This window comes from Eubalaena glacialis, chromosome 4 (genome assembly GCF_028564815.1).
Source record: "Eubalaena glacialis isolate mEubGla1 chromosome 4, mEubGla1.1.hap2.+ XY, whole genome shotgun sequence".
Taxonomy (NCBI): Eukaryota; Metazoa; Chordata; class Mammalia; order Artiodactyla; family Balaenidae; genus Eubalaena; species Eubalaena glacialis.
Window position 1 is genome coordinate 186071406 of NC_083719.1, and position 17197 is coordinate 186088602.

General features: G+C 50.0%; 1 protein-coding gene across 3 annotated transcripts; it reads right to left on the minus strand.

Annotated features, from left to right (window-relative positions):
- Positions 1–199: 199 nt before the first annotated feature.
- SLC39A3 (solute carrier family 39 member 3) lies at positions 200–6017 on the minus strand. Of its 3 annotated transcripts, none has more exons than XM_061190907.1 (4): positions 5917–6017; positions 5189–5304; positions 4116–4454; positions 202–1144 (listed from the first exon to the last, which is right to left on the minus strand). In XM_061190907.1, exons 3-4 carry the CDS (start codon positions 4323–4325, stop codon positions 410–412), a joined length of 945 nt encoding a protein of 314 aa, XP_061046890.1. In that variant the 5' UTR covers positions 4326–4454; positions 5189–5304; positions 5917–6017; the 3' UTR covers positions 202–409. The 3 variants fall into 3 exon arrangements, with proteins under 3 accessions (XP_061046892.1, XP_061046890.1, XP_061046891.1); XM_061190908.1 differs by lacking the exon at positions 5917–6017 and adding an exon at positions 5597–5736; XM_061190909.1 differs by lacking the exons at positions 5189–5304; positions 5917–6017 and adding an exon at positions 3250–3323 and having other exon boundaries at positions 200–1144; positions 4116–4233.
- Positions 6018–17197: the final 11180 nt, after the last annotated feature.

Genomic DNA, 17197 nt, shown 5'->3' on the forward strand with positions numbered 1-17197 from the left:
CTGCAGGGCTCCAGGGAAGGCGTGGGGGGTGGCTACGGCGTTGGCACTGTAGCCAGGGCTGCGGAGGACAGAGGCTGGCCTCTCCCGCACTCGTCCACAGCCAGCAGTGTTTAGGGGTGGGGAGGGTCTGGGTCTGACCCCACCTGGACGCCTGGGGCCACCTCCCCTGCGAGTCACCAGACCCCCACGCCTGCGGATGACATGGCCACACAGCTTTGGTGAATACTTTTAAGAGAAGAATTTGTAAAAGTAGTAGCGGTGCCCCAAGGCTCGGGGTGTAGGATCTGGAGCTCAGTGCAGTCCCGGGCGGCCCCTCTGCGCAGGCACAGCTCGGGAGCTGAGCTCGGACCCTCGGGGGAGGCGAGGCTCCAGCTGGGTGGGGGCGGGGCGGGCACCCGGCACGGGATGGTCACCACTTGAGGAAGACCATGCCCGCCAGGACGGCGTAGCCCAGCACCAGGAAGAGGACCTTGAGCAGCCGGTCGCTCTTCTCCTCCAGCTCCTTGGCCAGGATCTCAAAGAAAGTGACGAAGAGGAAAGTACCGCCTGCCAGGCCCTGCAGCAGCACGGAGGCCACGCTGCTGGGCACGCCCTGGGCACTCTCGATGCCCAGGCCGAGGCTGATGCCCAGGGGGATCATGGCGCTCACAGTGACGGCCAGCTTGGCAGCGTCCCTCAGGGCCATGGCACTCCTGGCCATGCTGATGCCCAGGGCCACGGCCACCAGTGTCTCGTGGATGGCCACCCCCACGAACAGGCTGACCACCTTCTCCCCCTCCTCCTGCAGGCCCAGGGCCAGGCCCTCGAAGACCGAGTGGGCCGACAGGGCGAAGACCAGGCTGAGGAGCCGCAACGGGCTGGAGCGCGACAGCTCCTGGACACTCAGCCCGTGGCTATGCGCATGGGGCTCCCCGTAGAGCGTGTGGCCCCGCGAGCCACCCATGAAGGGGCTCTCGTACTCTGAGTCGCTGCCCACGTCCGAGCTGGCGTTGAACGTCTCCAGGTCGATAAAGGCCGGCCTCTCCTTGCGGAAGGTCAGGACGAGCTGCTCCAGGAAGACGGTCATGAAGAAGCCCAGCAGCATGATGGTCTCGGCCAGCGGGTAGTCGGTGCTGATGTGCCCAAGACTCAGGACTTTTTGGAGCTGGAGAAGAGGGCGCGAGAGGGGGAAAAGACGGGGAGAGGTTCAGAGGCGCCACCGCCGAGACCCCCGCTGCCCACGCAACAGGTTCTTCAGACGTCACCTTTCAAGTAGCAGAAATACCCAAATCATACAGGTCTTAAAGAGGAGTGGTGGCTCATCCTTGATGGATTTAAAAATGAAGGGACTTCCCTGGTGGTCCAGTGGGTAAGACTCTGCGCTCCCAATGCAGGGGGCCTGGGTCCAATCCCTGGTCGGGGAACTAGATCCCACATGCATGCCGCAACTGAGAAGTCTGCATGCCACAACTAAGAAGTCTGCATGCCGCAACTAAGACCCAGCACAGTCAATAAATAAATAAATATTTAAAAATAAAAACTCTATTAGAAAGGGACTAGGCCTCACGTCATGTCCACTATGTCAACCAATTTAAAAAGAATGTAGTGGGCTGCATCATGACCCCTGAAAGGTATGTCCACCAGGAATCTCAGAATGTGACCTTATTTGGAAGCGTCTTTGCAGATATAACTGAGGTGTGATGGGCTGAATTGTGTCTCCCCAACAAAAGGAAATTTCTATATAAAAGTCTCCCAACCCCTAGTGCCACAAAACTAACCATACTTGGAGATAGGGTCTTTAAACAGGTGATTCAGTTAAAAGGAGGCTGTGAGGGTGGACTTAATCCACTAGGACTGCTGTCCTTACAGGAAGAGGAAGAGCCATCATGTGAAGAGACAGCAAGAGGTGGCCATCTACAAAGCAAGGAGAGAGGCCTCAGGAGGACCAAACCCTGCCAGCACCTTGGTCTCGGACTTGCAGCCTCCAGCCCTGGGAGAGAATAAGCGTCTGCTGTTTAAGCCCCCCGTCTCTGGTCTTCTGTTATGGCCACCCCAGGAAACTCATTCATAAGATAAGGATCTTGAGATGACATCATCCTGGATAAGGATGATGTCCTTAATCCAATGACAGGTGTCCTTCCGAGACAGAAGAAGAGAGACACACAGGGAGAGGCCGTGTGACAACGGAGGCAGAGCTGGGGTGATGGAGCCACAAGGTAAGGGACCAAGGACCGCAGATGATCCCCACAAGCTGGGAGGGACACGGGACAGACCCTCTCTCACGGCCGGAGGACCCAGCCCACTGACACCTTGGTCTCGGACTTCTGGCCTCCAGACTGGGATATCAGCCAGGGCTTCTGGCCCTGATGCCTGCACAGGGCTGGCTTCTACACAACCCGGAGGCTGTTTCCAGAGCCCCCCACCTCTCCACCCCCCTGGGTGAACGTGCTGAGAACGAGCATGAGGCTCGCCGGCACATCCAGCCATCCTCGTCAGATCCTTGAGTCAGCACTGTCCCACAGAACGTTCCGGATGGTGGAAATGTCCTCTATCTGTGCCGTCTGATACGGAAGCCGCTAGCCTCGCGTGGCCCACGAGGACTTGAAATGTGGCTGGTGCGGCTGAGGACTGGCACGTTGAAGTGGGTTTGATTTCAATTCACTGAAACCTGACCAGCCGGAATGGCGAGTGGCAGCCACACCAGACCGTGAGGCAGACACTCTGGCTGAGGCTGGCGGGCAGCCAGGAGGAGGGGCCTGGCCCACTGAGGCGTGGGGAGCCTGGGGCAGGGGCGCGGCCCAGGAGTGGTTTGGGGAGGACCGTGAGAGGGCCCCGAGCACTGAAGGGGGATGGGGAGGGGCAAGGTCATTGCAGCAGTCCAGGCCGGAGGGGTGGCACTGCGGGAATGTGGAAAACGGCAGGGGGGGGGGGCGGGTGCACAGGGTGTCAGAGAGGACTCCGATCTCATCCTCACCGACGCCAAGTGCACAAGGGTCCCGCGCTGTGTAACAGAGGAACGCAAGCTTAGCAGCATAAAACACCTCCCAGCCCTCAACATCAGGAGTCCAGGCACAGGATGGGGCTTGTGGATAAAGCACATGGCACAGTGTGGCCAGGGACTGAGGGTGGCTCCCAACCAACAGCCAGGGAGACACTGGGCCCTCAGTCTGACAGCCAGGAAGGAACTGAACCCGCCTCACAACCACATTGGCTCAGAGGCCAATCCATCCCCAGTCAAACCTTGAGATGAGACCACAGCCCACCGGATACCTTGATTGCAGCCTCATGAGAGCCGGCAGCAGAGGACCCAGCCAAGTGGTGCCCAGACTGCTGACCCACAGAAACTGTGTAGGAATAAACATGTGTTGTTTTAAGATGCTAAGTTTGTTATAATTTGTTACGCAGCAGTAGCTAACTGATACAGGAGTTGAAGAGAGGCCACAATCGCCAGCTTCAAGACAAAGTGCATGTGTCTGGGGCAGGTGGTCTGGTCAAGTAATGGCTGATGAGCCCACCAGCTGGGAACCCTAGGTCTAGTTCAAACCCCTTGTTTACCAGATAAGACCCAGAGAAGAGACGCAACCAACTCATGGTCACACAGCAAATTCATTTTCTACTTCCTGTCACCCTTATAGTGTCAAGGCCCCGAGCTTGGTATCAGGGTTGAAAAGCACCAGAGATGGGGAGGGGCAAGATAAGGGTAGGGGATTAAGAAGTACAAACTATTATGTGCAAAATAAATAAGCTACAAAGATATACTGTACAGCACAGGGAATATAGCCAATAGTTTATAATAATATAAATGGAGTATAACCTTTAAAAATTGTGAATCACTATGTTGCACACCTGTAACTTATACAATATTGTACATCAACTATATCTCAATTAGGGAATTCCCTGGCTGTCCAGTGGTTAGGACTCTGTACTTTCACTGCTGAGGGCCCGGGTTCAGTCCGTGGTCAGAGAACTAAGATCCTGCAAGCCACGCAGCACAGCCAAAAGAAAAAGAAAAACAAAAACACAACAACTATATCTCAATTACAAAAAAAAATAAAAGGAAAGAAAAAACAAAAGGTACCAGAGACGATTGGCCATAAGGTGCCAAGGGCTGCTGCTACCACCCCAGGGAGCCTTACCTTTTCCCTCACAGCCGGCAGTAAAGCATTGAAGCATGTGGCCAGAAAGACCCCTCCTCCGAAGGTGTTGCAGAGTGAGAGGATCTTTTTCGAACGATGAGCCTTCTCAAAATCCGTCTCGATGATCTTCACGGGAAGCAGGGAGCCCAGCAGCATGAAGAAGAACACGCCCACCATGCAAAGGATTTTGGCTACCAACAACTTCACCATGGCGGCGGCCCGGGCTGCTCCGGTCACCGGTCACTGCAGGGCCAAACCATGTGTGGGCGCACACTCCCCTCCCACGATGCGCTACGGGGCCCAGCCACGCAGCCAGGGGCTCATGCCTCAGTCCAGCCACTGTGAATGTCAGGGGCAACCGTGTCAGCTGTTGGATTGGTTATCTGACCAGCTAGAGCAACCAAGCCCATCACCCCCAGTACTTCACCCCATTCCAGGCCTAGCACACGTCCCTGTCTCTTGCAGAAAATTCTCCACGGCTGCACTGTCCAACACGGCAGTCGCTAGCCGCGTGTGTCTGTGTAAGTTAATTAAAATTAAATAAAATGTAGGCAATTCCCTGGCGGTCCAGTGGTTAGGACTCTGCGCTTCCACTGCGGGGGGCATGGGTTCGATCCCTGGTTGGGGAACTAAGATCCTGTATGTGGCACGGCCAAAAAAATTTATTTTAATTAAAAAAAAATTTATATAAAATGTAGAATTCAGCTCCTCAGTTGCGCTACCCACATTTCAAGTGTTCCATAGCCACTTGAGTCTAGCAGCTGCCGTACTGGACAGCACAGACAGAGAACATTTCCATTGTTGCAGAATGTTCTGGGTCCCACTGCCCTTACAAAAAATCCAAAGGCTTTACCCTGAGGCAAAGGCTCTGCACCATCAGCTCGGGCTCCACCTCCCCGTTCCCGTTCCCGCCTCAGGGCCTTTGCACCGGCAAGCCCATTCCCGCCTCAGGGCCTTTGCACCTGTTGTTCTCTTGGCCTGGACCACTTCTCTCCCCTGACCTTCCAATGATGCTTGTCTTTCAGTCCCTCAGGAGGGCTTCCCCCGCCCTAAATGGCATCCCTTGTACCCACCGCAAGGCCTGGTGCAGAACAGATGCTCAGTAACCGCTGGCTGAACAAACGGATGAGCTGAAGCATGTGGACCTCTTTACGGGGACTCAATGAGCCAAAGTAAAGCAGATCTCGCCCTAGATAGACCCGAAAATGTTACCATTAGAATGAGGGACCGCGGCTGCTCCCCTGTCCTTAGGCTTTCTCCCCAACCTCCCAATTCTCACTGCCCGCGTCCCCATGTCAGCTCAGATGCCACCAGTGGAGAGGGGTCTCCTACCCCGTCCCCTGGCATCATTGGTGCTACAGGGAACTACATAATTTAAAGTCCCTGAATGTCATCACTCGCCCTGGGCTGCGACTTCCACGGGAGCAGGGAGTGTGTCTTCCTCAGCCCAGAGCCAGGTACAGTAGGCGCCCAATAAATACCTGCCGAGTGTCGGGATGCCCCAGTCTGTGGCGTGGGGGTGAGGGTGACCTGGACGCCCTCAAACCGGGGGCTGATGGGGCTGGGCAGCGGGGACGGGCTCATTCATTCATCCTTTCCCTCAGCACTTATTGAGCGCCTTCTGTGTGTCCCGCGCTGCACTGGGCGCCCCGCTCGAGAGGGGACAAGTCGCGCTCCGCTGGGGAAGCCGGACGCAAATCACACAGATCGCCAGTAAAGGCGGGGCCTCGGCTAACAGGCGGCAGAGCCCGCCAGGCCCCGGGCCGCCCCCGCCCTCAGCCCCGCCCCGGCCCACACGTACCTCCTCCGGGTCCTCGCCCGCCCGCCGGAGCCGCCCGCCGCTCAACCGCCGCGCCGTGCCCACCCCACTGCAGCGGTCCCGGTCTAGCCCCAGCTCGGCGCGCAGCTGCCCACGCCCCGCCCACGCCCCTGCCCATTGGCCGCCCCAAGCGCAGCGGGCTAAGTTCTCCACGCCATTGGCTATTACGGCTGCCACTCACCCCGCGACTCCACCTCTCCTACCGGCAAGGGAAAGTAGTTTCCTCCCTCAGAGCGGCGGGTACAGCCACCGGGTGGCTCCGGCGGGAAACTCCGACCCTAGGGGAATGGTTCCGTCAGCGTCTGGCTTCCAGAGCTGTCCAGGGGTTCCAGGTGCTGAATCCCGTTCGGATCGAGGTTTGGCCACTGTCAGAAAACGATTTGCTACGGGTGACTGTCTCTCTCAGAGCGTCCTCGCTGCTGATGCCCTTCCCGTCGGTTTAAGATGCAGATTTATCCGTTCAACATCTCTGCCTCCGATGTACCAGGACCTTTTCTAGGAGAACATCTGTCAACAAAACAAGGATCTCTCCCCTTTTGGAGCTTACGTTCTAGGAGAAGACAGAAAATAATCGACAAACATAATAAGTAATAAAATTATGTCAGAAGGTGACTAGCGCTCTGGAATAATAGAGCCCAGTAAGGGTTATCAGGGTGCTGGGAGGTGGCTTGGGATGAACACACACACACTACTATACATAAGATAGATAACCAATAAGGACCTACTGTATAGCACAGAGAACTCTACTCAATACTCTGTGATAACCTATATGAGAAAAGAATCTTAAAAAGAATGAATATATGTATATGTATAACTGAATCACTTTGCTGTACACCTGAAATTAACACAACATTGTAAATCAACTATACTCCAATAAAATTAAAATATATTTTTTAAAAAAAGGAATGCTGGGTGGTGGATTGCTATTTTAGGTTTTTTTTAAGGATGTGTACCCAGGAGTGGAATTGCTGGGTCAAATGGATATTTTTTAGGTGAGGAGAAGGAGACATTTTTTTTTTTAATGGCTTGATCCACTGCCCCATAAAAGCAACCAGACTTATGAAAGAGAGGACTGTATTCACTTGTTAACCAAAATCTTATTGTCAGCCTACCATGAGCCAGGCATAGGGAAAGTTGCTAAGAATAAAGTGGGGAATGCTACAATATGGATGAACCTGGAAGACATCAGGCTAAGTGAAATAAGACAGTCACAAAAGGATAAATACTGTGTAATCCCACTCATAGGAGGTCCCTAGATTAGTCAAATCCACAGAGACAGAAAGTAGATGGTGGGGGCCAGGGGCTGAGGGAGGGGGTGGGGAGTCAGTGTTTCCTGGGGACAGAGTTTCATTTGGGGAAGATGAGAAAGTTCTGGAGATGGATGATGGGGATGGTTGCACAACAATGTGAATGTACTTAATGCCACTGAACTGTACACTTAAAATGGTTAAAATGGTAAATTTAATGTTATGTATATCTCATCACAATTTTTGAAAATTTTAATAAAATGGAGTGAAAAAGCCCATGCCCTCACAGTTCACAGTTTAGTGGGAGACAAGTATTAATGAAATAATAGCATATTATTAGGCAGACTTCTAAGATGGTTCCAAATGATCCCAACATCCTAGGATTCATGTCCTCGTATAATCGCCTCTCCTTGAGCCTGGGCTGCACCCAGTGACTTGATTCCAACAAATAGGATAGTGTCAAGTGATGGGATGTCATTTCCATGATTAGGTTTCAGAAGACTGACTTCTGTCTTCCTAGACAACTCTCTCTATTGCCTTTTTTGCTTTCGTGCTTTGATAAAGCAAGCTGAGATGCTGAAGATGCCCACATTGCAAGAAAGTGAGGGTGACTTCCAGCCAACAGCTGAGACCTTTGGCACAAGAGCCTACAAGGAAGTAAATCCTGCCAATGACCACGAGTGATCTTGGAGGGGGATCCTGCTCCCATTGGGCATTCAGAGGACTGATGCCCAGTGGACACTTTGATTGCAGCCTCTGAGGGACCCTGAAGCTGAGGACTCAGCTAAGTGAACCTGGATTCCTGACCCACAGACACTATGAGATAATAAACGTTGTTATCGTAAGCCACTAAGTTTTGGGGGAATTTGTTATGCAGCGAAAGATAACCAATACAGGAACTTCCCTGCTGGTCCAAGGGTTAAGACTTTGCCTTCCAGTGCGGGGGGTACGGGTTCAATCCCTGGTTGGGGAGCTAAGATCCCACATGCCAGAAGCAATATTGTAACAAATTCAATAAAGACTTTAAAAATGGTCCACATCAAAAAAAAAGATAACCAATACATATATGTAAAGGGAAAACTGTAGGTTGTACTAAGTGTCATGAAGAAAAAAAAAAAAGAGAGAGAGAGACAGTTCTGTGTTAATCAAATAAAGAGCAGTGAGAAGTAAGGGGTGAAGAGACGATGTTTGATGCAAAAGTAGAAAGGAGCTTGCGATATTGGAGGAACTGGAAAGCCAGGCTGTCTGAATATTGGTGAGTGACAAGGACGGTCCCAGAGACCATTTTAAGGCATCTGAATTTCCCCATCGATGCAATGTGAGTCAATGATGAAAACTCATTGAAGAGTTTTAAGAAGGTGAAGGTTGTGATTCAACTGATGTTTTAAGGTTATTCTGAGTCCTGTGTAAAGAAAGGATTGTAAGGGAGCGAGAATGAAGGCAGGGAGACCAGTTGGGTCATTTGAGCAAGAACTGATGCTAGTTTAGGTGTAGGTGGGAGGTGGGAGGGAGTGGATGAATTTGAAAAATATCTTGGGTGAATTGACAGGACTTGGTCCTGGTTTGTCTGTGGGCCGTAGGAGTAGGAGGTGTCGGGACTGACTTCTAGTTTTCTAGTTTGAGCAACTAGATGGATCCTGGTGTTATTCACTAAAATAGGAAAGAGTGGAGGAGGCACAGACATTGGAGGAGTCAAGAGTCTAAGTCTGGCTTTGCAGAGGTTAAGTATGAGATGTCTATGAGTTCTTAACGTTTAATGTCACTTTCTGCCTGCACGGAGCTTGCTTCATTATAAGCATGCAATATATGGTAGCTATTTTTTAAATTGAAGTATAGTTGATTTACAATGTTTTTTAAATTAATTTTTATTGGTGTATAGTTGATTTACAATGTTGTGTTAGTTTCTGCTGTACAGCAAAGTTACTCAGTTATACATATACATATATCCACTCTTTTTTAGATTCTACTCCCATATAGGTCATTACAGAGTATTGAGTAGAGTTCCCTGTGCTATACAGTAGGTTCTTATTAGTTACAGTGTTGTGTTAATTTCTGCTGTACAGCAAAGTGACGCAGTTATACATATACATACATTCTTCTTCATATTCTTTTCCATTATGGTTTATCACAGGATACTGAATATAGTTCCCTGTGCTATACTGTAGGACATTGTTGTTTATCCATCCTATCTATAATAGTTTGTATCTGCTAATCCCAAACTCCCAATCCAACCCTCCCCTGCCCCTCCCCATCTTGGCCACCACAAATCTGTTTTCTATGCCTGTAAGTCTGTTTCTGTTTTGTAGATAAGCTCAATGGAGTCACATTTTAGATTCCACATATAAGTGATATCATATGGTATTTGTCTTTCTCTGTCTGACTTACTTCACTTAGTATGATAATCTTAGGTCCATCCATGTTGCTGCAAATGGCATTATTTCGTTCTTTTTCACAGCTGAGTAGTGTTCCATTGTATTTTGTGTGGTAGCTATTTTTATTATTAGACACAAAGTGACTTGACTCTTTTTCTGTTTTCCGTAATTCACAACAATAACAAAAAAGATCGTTCATAATAACAGCACACCAGGTAAGTGCCCACAAGATGACTCCCTCCTATAGGAGAATTCGTAATGTGCAATATTTATTCATAATTCTTTAGAGCATGAGACTGCTCAGAGAAGAAGCTGCAAAGCTTCGGGCTTTTATTCATTCAGACGTATTTTTGAAAGCTTCCTAGACGCCAGGACCTACCTAAGAGCAGGTACTGTCAAAGTACAATAATAATAAAAAAAAAAAAACTGACAAATCTGACTGCATTGAATACTTCAAAAATCTCCCATAGTGAAAGACTCTATGAATGGGATAAAAAGACAAGTGATAGGCCAGGAGGAAATGTTGATAATAGATGAGACCGAGCTTTTGATAGCAAGCAAACATCCTAAAATGAAAATAGGAAGGGAGGGACTTCCCTGGTAGCGCGGTGGTTAAGAATCCGCCTGCCAATGCAGGAGACACACGTTCGATCCCTAGTCCGAGAAGATCCCACATGCCGCGGAGCAACTAAGCCCGTGTGCCACAACTACTGAGCCCACGTGCCACAACTACTGAAGTCGGCACGCCTAGAGCCCGTGCTCTGCAACAAGAGAAGCCACCGCCATGAGAAGCCCACGCACCGCAACGAAGAGTAGCCCCCGCTCGCCTCAACTAGAGAAAGCCCGTGCACAACAACGAAGACACAACGCAGCCAAAAATAAATAAATTTATTCTTTTTTAAATAAATAAAAAATAAAAATGGGAAGGGAAGGAACAGACAATTCTCAGGAGAACAAATACAAGAGGTGAATACATATAGGAAAATATGCTCAAGCCATACAGATAATCACAGAAATAGGAAATAAATAGGAAATAAAATCATCTGAACAGGGACTTCCCTGGCGGTCCAGTGGTTAAGACTCCGCACTTCCACTGCAGGGGGAACGGGTGCCATCCCTAGTCAGGGAACTAAGATCTCGCATGCCGCGTGACTCGGCCAAAAAAAAAAAAAAAAAAAAACCCACCATCTGAACAGCTTTATTGAGGTGTAACTGACGTACAATAAACTATAGATGTTCCAAGTATACAATTTGATAAGTGTTGATATATGTACACACCTGTGAAACCATCCTCACAATCAAGATAGTGAACATAAACTACACCCCCTGAAAAAAATGTCCTCCTGCCCCTCCCCACCCCCGTCTCCCAAGCAACCGCCGTTCTGCCATGGTTGCCCAACAGGGTAGTTTCTGATGGCACTGCTCCCAACCTTCCTCTGCCTGCCGCTGGGTGGCCATTCATGCACGTTGCTGTTGGGCATACAACCACGGGGCGGGGAACTGTACATCCAGGGTTTCTAGGGTATCCAAACGCTCAGCTTTAGAACTTCATAAACAGCTGGCTTGTCCCTTTTGGTGCAGAAAAGAGTTAACATAGCAGGCTTAAGATTTTTGTCTTTGCAAAGGCCCCCAGCAGCGTCTGGAACTGGACTCTGGGGGCACCTGCCACCCTCAGTCATCGGGGAGGGGGCTCCCTGTCCCTACACTGTCTGTGCAAACACGTGGTTTACGCTGAACACCTGCTGTCCTCCTAGAGTCTGGGGCCTCGGCTGTGCTGGGCAGAGGTGCCTGAGTGCACAGACCCCCCAGAGAGAACCCCAGGCACCAGGTCTCCGTGAGCCTCCTTGGGAACCACACCCCACTCGTGCTGTCACGTCTCGTTTAGCAGGAATTAAGTGCATCCTGTGGGACTCCATTGGGAAAGGGCTCTGAAGGCTTGTGCCTGGTCCCCCAGACCCCACCCCAAGCCTTTTCCCTCTGCTGATTTTGCTTCATATCTTCTCGTAAACCACGGCCATGAGGACGATCATTGCTGAGTCTTGGAGACCCCCAATGCACTTTTGTGATGAATAACACTTGTTTTTGTCTTTTCATTTTAGCTATTCTGGTGCAATCATCTCACATTATGGTTTTTGTTTTGTTTTGTTTTTTAATTTTGGTTGCACTGGGTCTCTGTGGCGGTGCACGGGCTCTTCTTTGTGGTGCTCGGGCTTCTCTAGTTGCGGCCGTGCAGGCTTAGTTGCGGCATGTGGGATCTTAGTTCCCGGGCCAAGGATCGAACCCGGGCCCCCTGCATTGGGAGCGCGGAGTCTTAACCACTGGACTGCCAGGGAAGTCCCTCACATTATGGTTTTAATTAGCGTTCCCCTCATGGCTAATGAAATTGAGTCCCTTTTCATGTGTTTATTGGTCAGTTGCATGTCCTGGTTTTTGAAATGCCTTTCTGTTTTGCCCATTTAAAAAATTGGGTTACTTCTCTTTTTCTTATTGATTCTTAGGAGTACTTTATATTTTTGTCAAGTATATATTGCAAATGCCTTCACCCATTCAATGGCTCACCTTTCCTCTCTCTTTTAAGGCAGTCCAATTTGTTGATTTTTTTTTTTTTTTGATGTATGGTTAGAGCTTAATGTATTGTTGGAGCTTGTATTAGTCAGGGTTCTCCAAAGAAACAGAACCAATATAGAATACCTATCTATCTATATATATATAGAGAGAGAGAGAGAGAGACAGAGACAGAGAGAGAGAGGAATTTACTTTATGGAATTGGGTCATGCAATCATGTGGGCTGGCATGTCTGAAATCTGCAGGACAGGCTGACAGGCTGGAGACCCAGGGAAGAGTTGACATTGCAGCTTGAGTCCCAAGGGTGTCTGGAGGCAGAATTCCCTCTTCTCTGGGGAGACCTCAGTCTTTTCTCGTAAGGCCTTCAACTGATTAGATGTGGCCCACCCGCATTCTAGAGGGTTATCTCTCTACCCAAAGTTTTTTTTCTTTATGTCTTTATTGGAGCGTAATTGTTTTACAATGTTATGTTAATTTCTGCTGTACAACAAAGTGAATCAGCTATATGTATACATACATCCCCATATCCCCTCCCTCTTGAGCCTCCCTCCCACCCTCCTTATCCCACCCCTCTAGGTCATCACAAAGCATCGAGCTGATCTCTCTGTGCTATGCAGCAGCTTCCCACTAGCCATCCATCTTATATTTTCTACCCAAAGTTGACCGATTTAAATGTTAATCTCATCTAAAAATACCTCCCCAGCAACATCTAGGCTGGTATTTGACCAAATGTCTGGATGCTGTGGTCTAGCCAAGTGCACACATAAAATTAACTACCACAGTGCTTTTTTGTGTCCTCTTCAAGAAAATTTTGCCTGCCTCAAATCATATTTTATATATATATATATATACATATATATGTATATATATATTGGTCTTGCCATGCAGCATATGGGATATTAGTTCCCTGACCAGGGATCGAACCCATGCCCCCTACAGTGGAAGCGTGGAGTCAACCACTGGACCACCAGGGAAGTCCATATTCTATATTTTCTTCTGCCATCTTTCTGGTTTTACCTTTCATAGATTCCATCTGTTTACGTTTCAAAAACAGGCAAAACTAACCCCTGGCATAGACACTGGGGCAGCGTTATCCTTTGGGGGACATGAGTGGAGGTCTTATCCTTTGGGGGTCATGGGGTCTGTTCTTGGTCTGGGTGCCAATGACAAGGGGTGGGGGGTTGGGGGGTGCTCCTTTTGTGAAAATTCATTGAGCTCTTTGCTTATAATCTGCGCACTTTCGTGCCTGTATGTTACACTTTGATAAAAAAAATTTAGGAAGCACAGTCATGAGAGCGAGAGAGAAGGATGGACACCCTAAGTCCGCAGGAGCTTACAAAGACCTGGGAACAGCCGTGAGCTGAGCAGGATTTGTGGTTGGTACCCTCAACCTCACCCCCGAAGGGATTCACATTCTCTGAGCCCATCTCTGACCCCATATCCCATCATGCAATGCAGGATGGCAGCCCTACCACAGCACAAAGCCTCACAAAACATCCCTGGTGAGGAGGACTTAAAATTCTGAAAGGGGAATCAGCTCTAAACGCGCAACCCCAGTCTCTAGGACGCGGGCCGTTTCTAGGCTCAAGCCCGGGTGGTTTCAGGGTTAGACTCAGCCTTGTTCTTTCTGGTCCTGATGCTGCGCGCGGCCCGCAGGGATGGAGGCGGCACCGTCGGGGAGGCAGCGGCGCCGGCGCGCCCCCTGGTGGCCTCAGCTCCTCATCTACGGGGGCCACGTCCGGAGGGCTCGGTGTGTGTTCTGACTTTGAAATAACTGATTTTGCAGGGCTGGGGTCGATTTGGGGGAGGGGGAGGGTCGGGTGGGGAAGCCAACTCAGTTTGGGGTTTCCAAGTTACCTAGATTGGGATGAAATCTTTGCTGAAAAGATACAGGGGCACTCTGGAGCCAGTGAACAAATAATTATAATAATAATAATTATTATTATTAGTCACTCTGCCCAGCTTGGGGGATCTTGGTTCCCCAACCAGGGATTGAACCTGGGCCCTCCTCAGTGTAAGCAGGGAGTCCTAACCATTGGACTGCCAGGGAGTTTCCCTGAATAAATTATACATTTTTGCTGGTGGCAAAACTGTTTGGGATATTTGTTTCTTTGACACATTTATCTAGGACCTACTGTGTGTTGGTAATACTGCAGGACATTGCTTCTCAGCTTTGGCACTGCTGATTTTCAAGGCCCGGTCATTCTCTGGGGCAGGGGTGCTGTCCTGGACACTGTGAGGTGTGCAGCAGTACCCCTGGTCCCCACTGTGACAACCACAGAGGTCCCCCCAGGCATCACCTGGTGTCTTTTTTTTTTTTTAGTATTTATTTATTTTATTCTTGGCTGCGTCGGGTCTTAGTTGTGGCACTCGGGATCTCTCACTGCGGCACACAGGCTCCAGAGCGCATGGGCTCTCTAGCTGTGGCAGGCTCTCTAGCTGTGGCAGGCTCTCTAGTTGTGGCTCCAGCGCTCAGGAGTTGCAGTGCGTGGGTTTAGTTGCCCCGCAGCATGTGGGATCTTAGTTCCCTGACCAGGGATCGAACCCATGCCCCCTGCATTGGAAGGCGGATTCTTAATCCCAGGACCACCAGGAGAGTCCCTCACCTGGTGTCTTTAGGGGGCAGAATTGCCCCCCGGGTGATACCCCCTGCTTCTGTGAAAGAGAGAGACAAACCTTGTTTCCACCTTGTTGCTTCACGGGACTTAATCTGGGTGAGATTTGCAGTCTTGCTCCTAGGAATTATGCACCAAGGGTGTGGAAATGCAGAGAACAGAGCCTTTCTAACCCCATCAACAGTAGCAGCAGCTGCCTTACATCTCAAGGCTCAACCTATTCCTGGAAGCTTTCTCCAAGGCACGACTTATGCTAAATCTATGTTTAATTGCCTTTTTTTTTTTTTTTTTACTCAATGCACTTCTGACAGCAATATTCAGAAATATCCTATTTCTAACTCGTGTGGGATCAAGCAGTGATTCTCCGTGATACACAACTCATCAAGTTACATAGAGAAGCTGCTGGCTTCTGGGCTTCTGGGATGAGTTGTTGACAATTAACTCCTTTTTTTTTTTTTTTTTTGGTTTTTTTTTTCCTTTCCCTCTTCCCCACACTTCCAGCGGTTCCAAAACAGAAAATTTCTGGATCTTTCCTGAACACTTAGACTGGGTGTGGGGTCAGTTTGGAAGAGGCTCTGTAGGGCCTCCCAGCGATGGACACACAGGATGGGAGAGAAGGAACAGAGATCGTTTGGGAAGACCTAAGGGGCATAGGTAGATGCTCCTGGAAGATACAGCTCCTATTCCTGTGCCCACCGGTGCTTCTCAACGTGGGCTTCTCCAAACAGGTATGTCCCAATCCCCTGAGATGCTTGTTTAAAATGCAGAACCAGTAGGGGGCTGGCTTAATAAATTCAGGAGACTACATAGACTGGACCAGTAGTTCTCAAACCCTGTGGGGTGTTGAGCAGCATCCCTGGTCCCTACCCACTTGATGCCAGGAGCATCCCTCAGTCCTGACATCCAAAAATATCTCCAGATATCGCCCAGTTTCCCCTGGGAAGGCAGGGTTACCCCTGCGGACAATCACCACCCTAGGTGAATTGTCAGAGTTTATGGGGGTGGGATGCAGGTACCAGTGATAAGGATTCTCAGATGATTTTGGCCCAGGTGGGGACCACTTAATCCTCCCCTCTGAGCTGGGGGCCACCAGCCAATCCTTGCTAATCACAGACAAGGAGGAAACAGGCTTAACTGGCACCATGAAGCTTTAAGATTTTGCCGAAAACAGGTTCTAAAAGGTTTGTAAAGCCTTAGAAGGATGCTGGGATTTTTCTCTCTCCTTTCTGAAGAATTCTTGCTCAAATGGATTGATGTAAATTGGGACCCATGTGGAGGTGAGCCAGGTTGGTGGGGGGGAGGGTCAGTGAAGACCCAAGATGCCGGGACTCCTGCCAGACCTGGGACCTGCTGATTCACTTTTGAATGTGACAGCCCTTTATGGAGGCTGCGAGGCTAGGCAATCAGGTCCCTCTGGTTGGCTGGAAGACTTGGCCAAGCTCAAGCCTGTGGTGGAAGGCTCTAAGGCACCCCAATAACCCCCACCTCCTGGTGGTCATGCGCTGCGTAATCCCCTCCCGTCAGGTGTGGACGAGACCTGCGACTCACTTCTAACCAACAGTATATGTGATGACTGCCATTCCCAAGATTCCATCACGGTACCTAAGATTCTGTCCTGCTAGCTGACTCCCTCTAGATTCTCTCTCCCCTGCTGGCTTTGAGGAAGCAAGTGGCCATGGCGGGGAGGGGGCTGGTTGTGGAAGACTATCGATCCCCAGAGATGTCCATGTCTTAATCTCTGGAACCTGTGAGTATGGTACCTTATATGGCAAAATGGACTTCGCAGGTGGACTTAAATTAAGGACCTTGGGATGGGGATGATCCTGGCTCACCCGAGGGGGGTCCAGTGTCATCACAAGGGCTGTTATAAGAAGGAGGAAGAGGCCACGTGAAGACAGAGGCAGAGACTGGGGTGATGCGGCCACAAGCCCAGGACACCGCAGCCCCCAGAAGCTGGGGGAGACAGGAAGGCTCCCCCTCTGGAGCCTCTGGTGGGAGCTCTGCCCTGTGACACCTTACTTTGGGACTGGACAAACTGATTTCATGCTTCTGGCTTCTAGAACTACGAGAGAGCCAATGTGTGTTGGTTTAAGCCACCGAGTCTGTAGTAATTTGTTATGGCAGCCCCAGGAAATGAACACAGGAGGCCCCGGTGGTGCAGAGCTGAGGGAGGCCAGGCCTCAACCCACAACATAAGGACTGAACTCTGCCAGCGACCTGTGGGCAGATGAGAACGCGGCCTTGGCTGAGACCCTGAGCAGAGGCCCTGCTGGTTTCTGACCCATAGAAACTAGGAAGTAACCAGTGTATTGTTTTAAGCCTCTGAGTTCGTGGCGCTTTGTTACGCAGAAATAGATATCGGATACCAAGCCTTTGATGGGGTTTGGCAGGATGAAGGCACATGTATCAGAAAGCAAACAGGCTTTCTGGAGGCAGGCAGGTAACACGCTCTGCACCTGGGCCT

What these genes read in the sequence shown, in the direction of transcription:
- SLC39A3 (XM_061190907.1), bottom strand. Translation starts at nt 4,325, where the DNA reads ATGGTGAAGTTGTTGGTAGCCAAAATCCTTTGCATGGTGGGCGTGTTC. An exon ending in TGCCGGCTGTGAGGGAAAAG is followed by an intron (nt 1,145 to 4,115) that starts GTAAGGCTCCCT and finishes CCTCTTCTCCAG; the next exon opens with CTCCAAAAAGTCCTGAGTCT.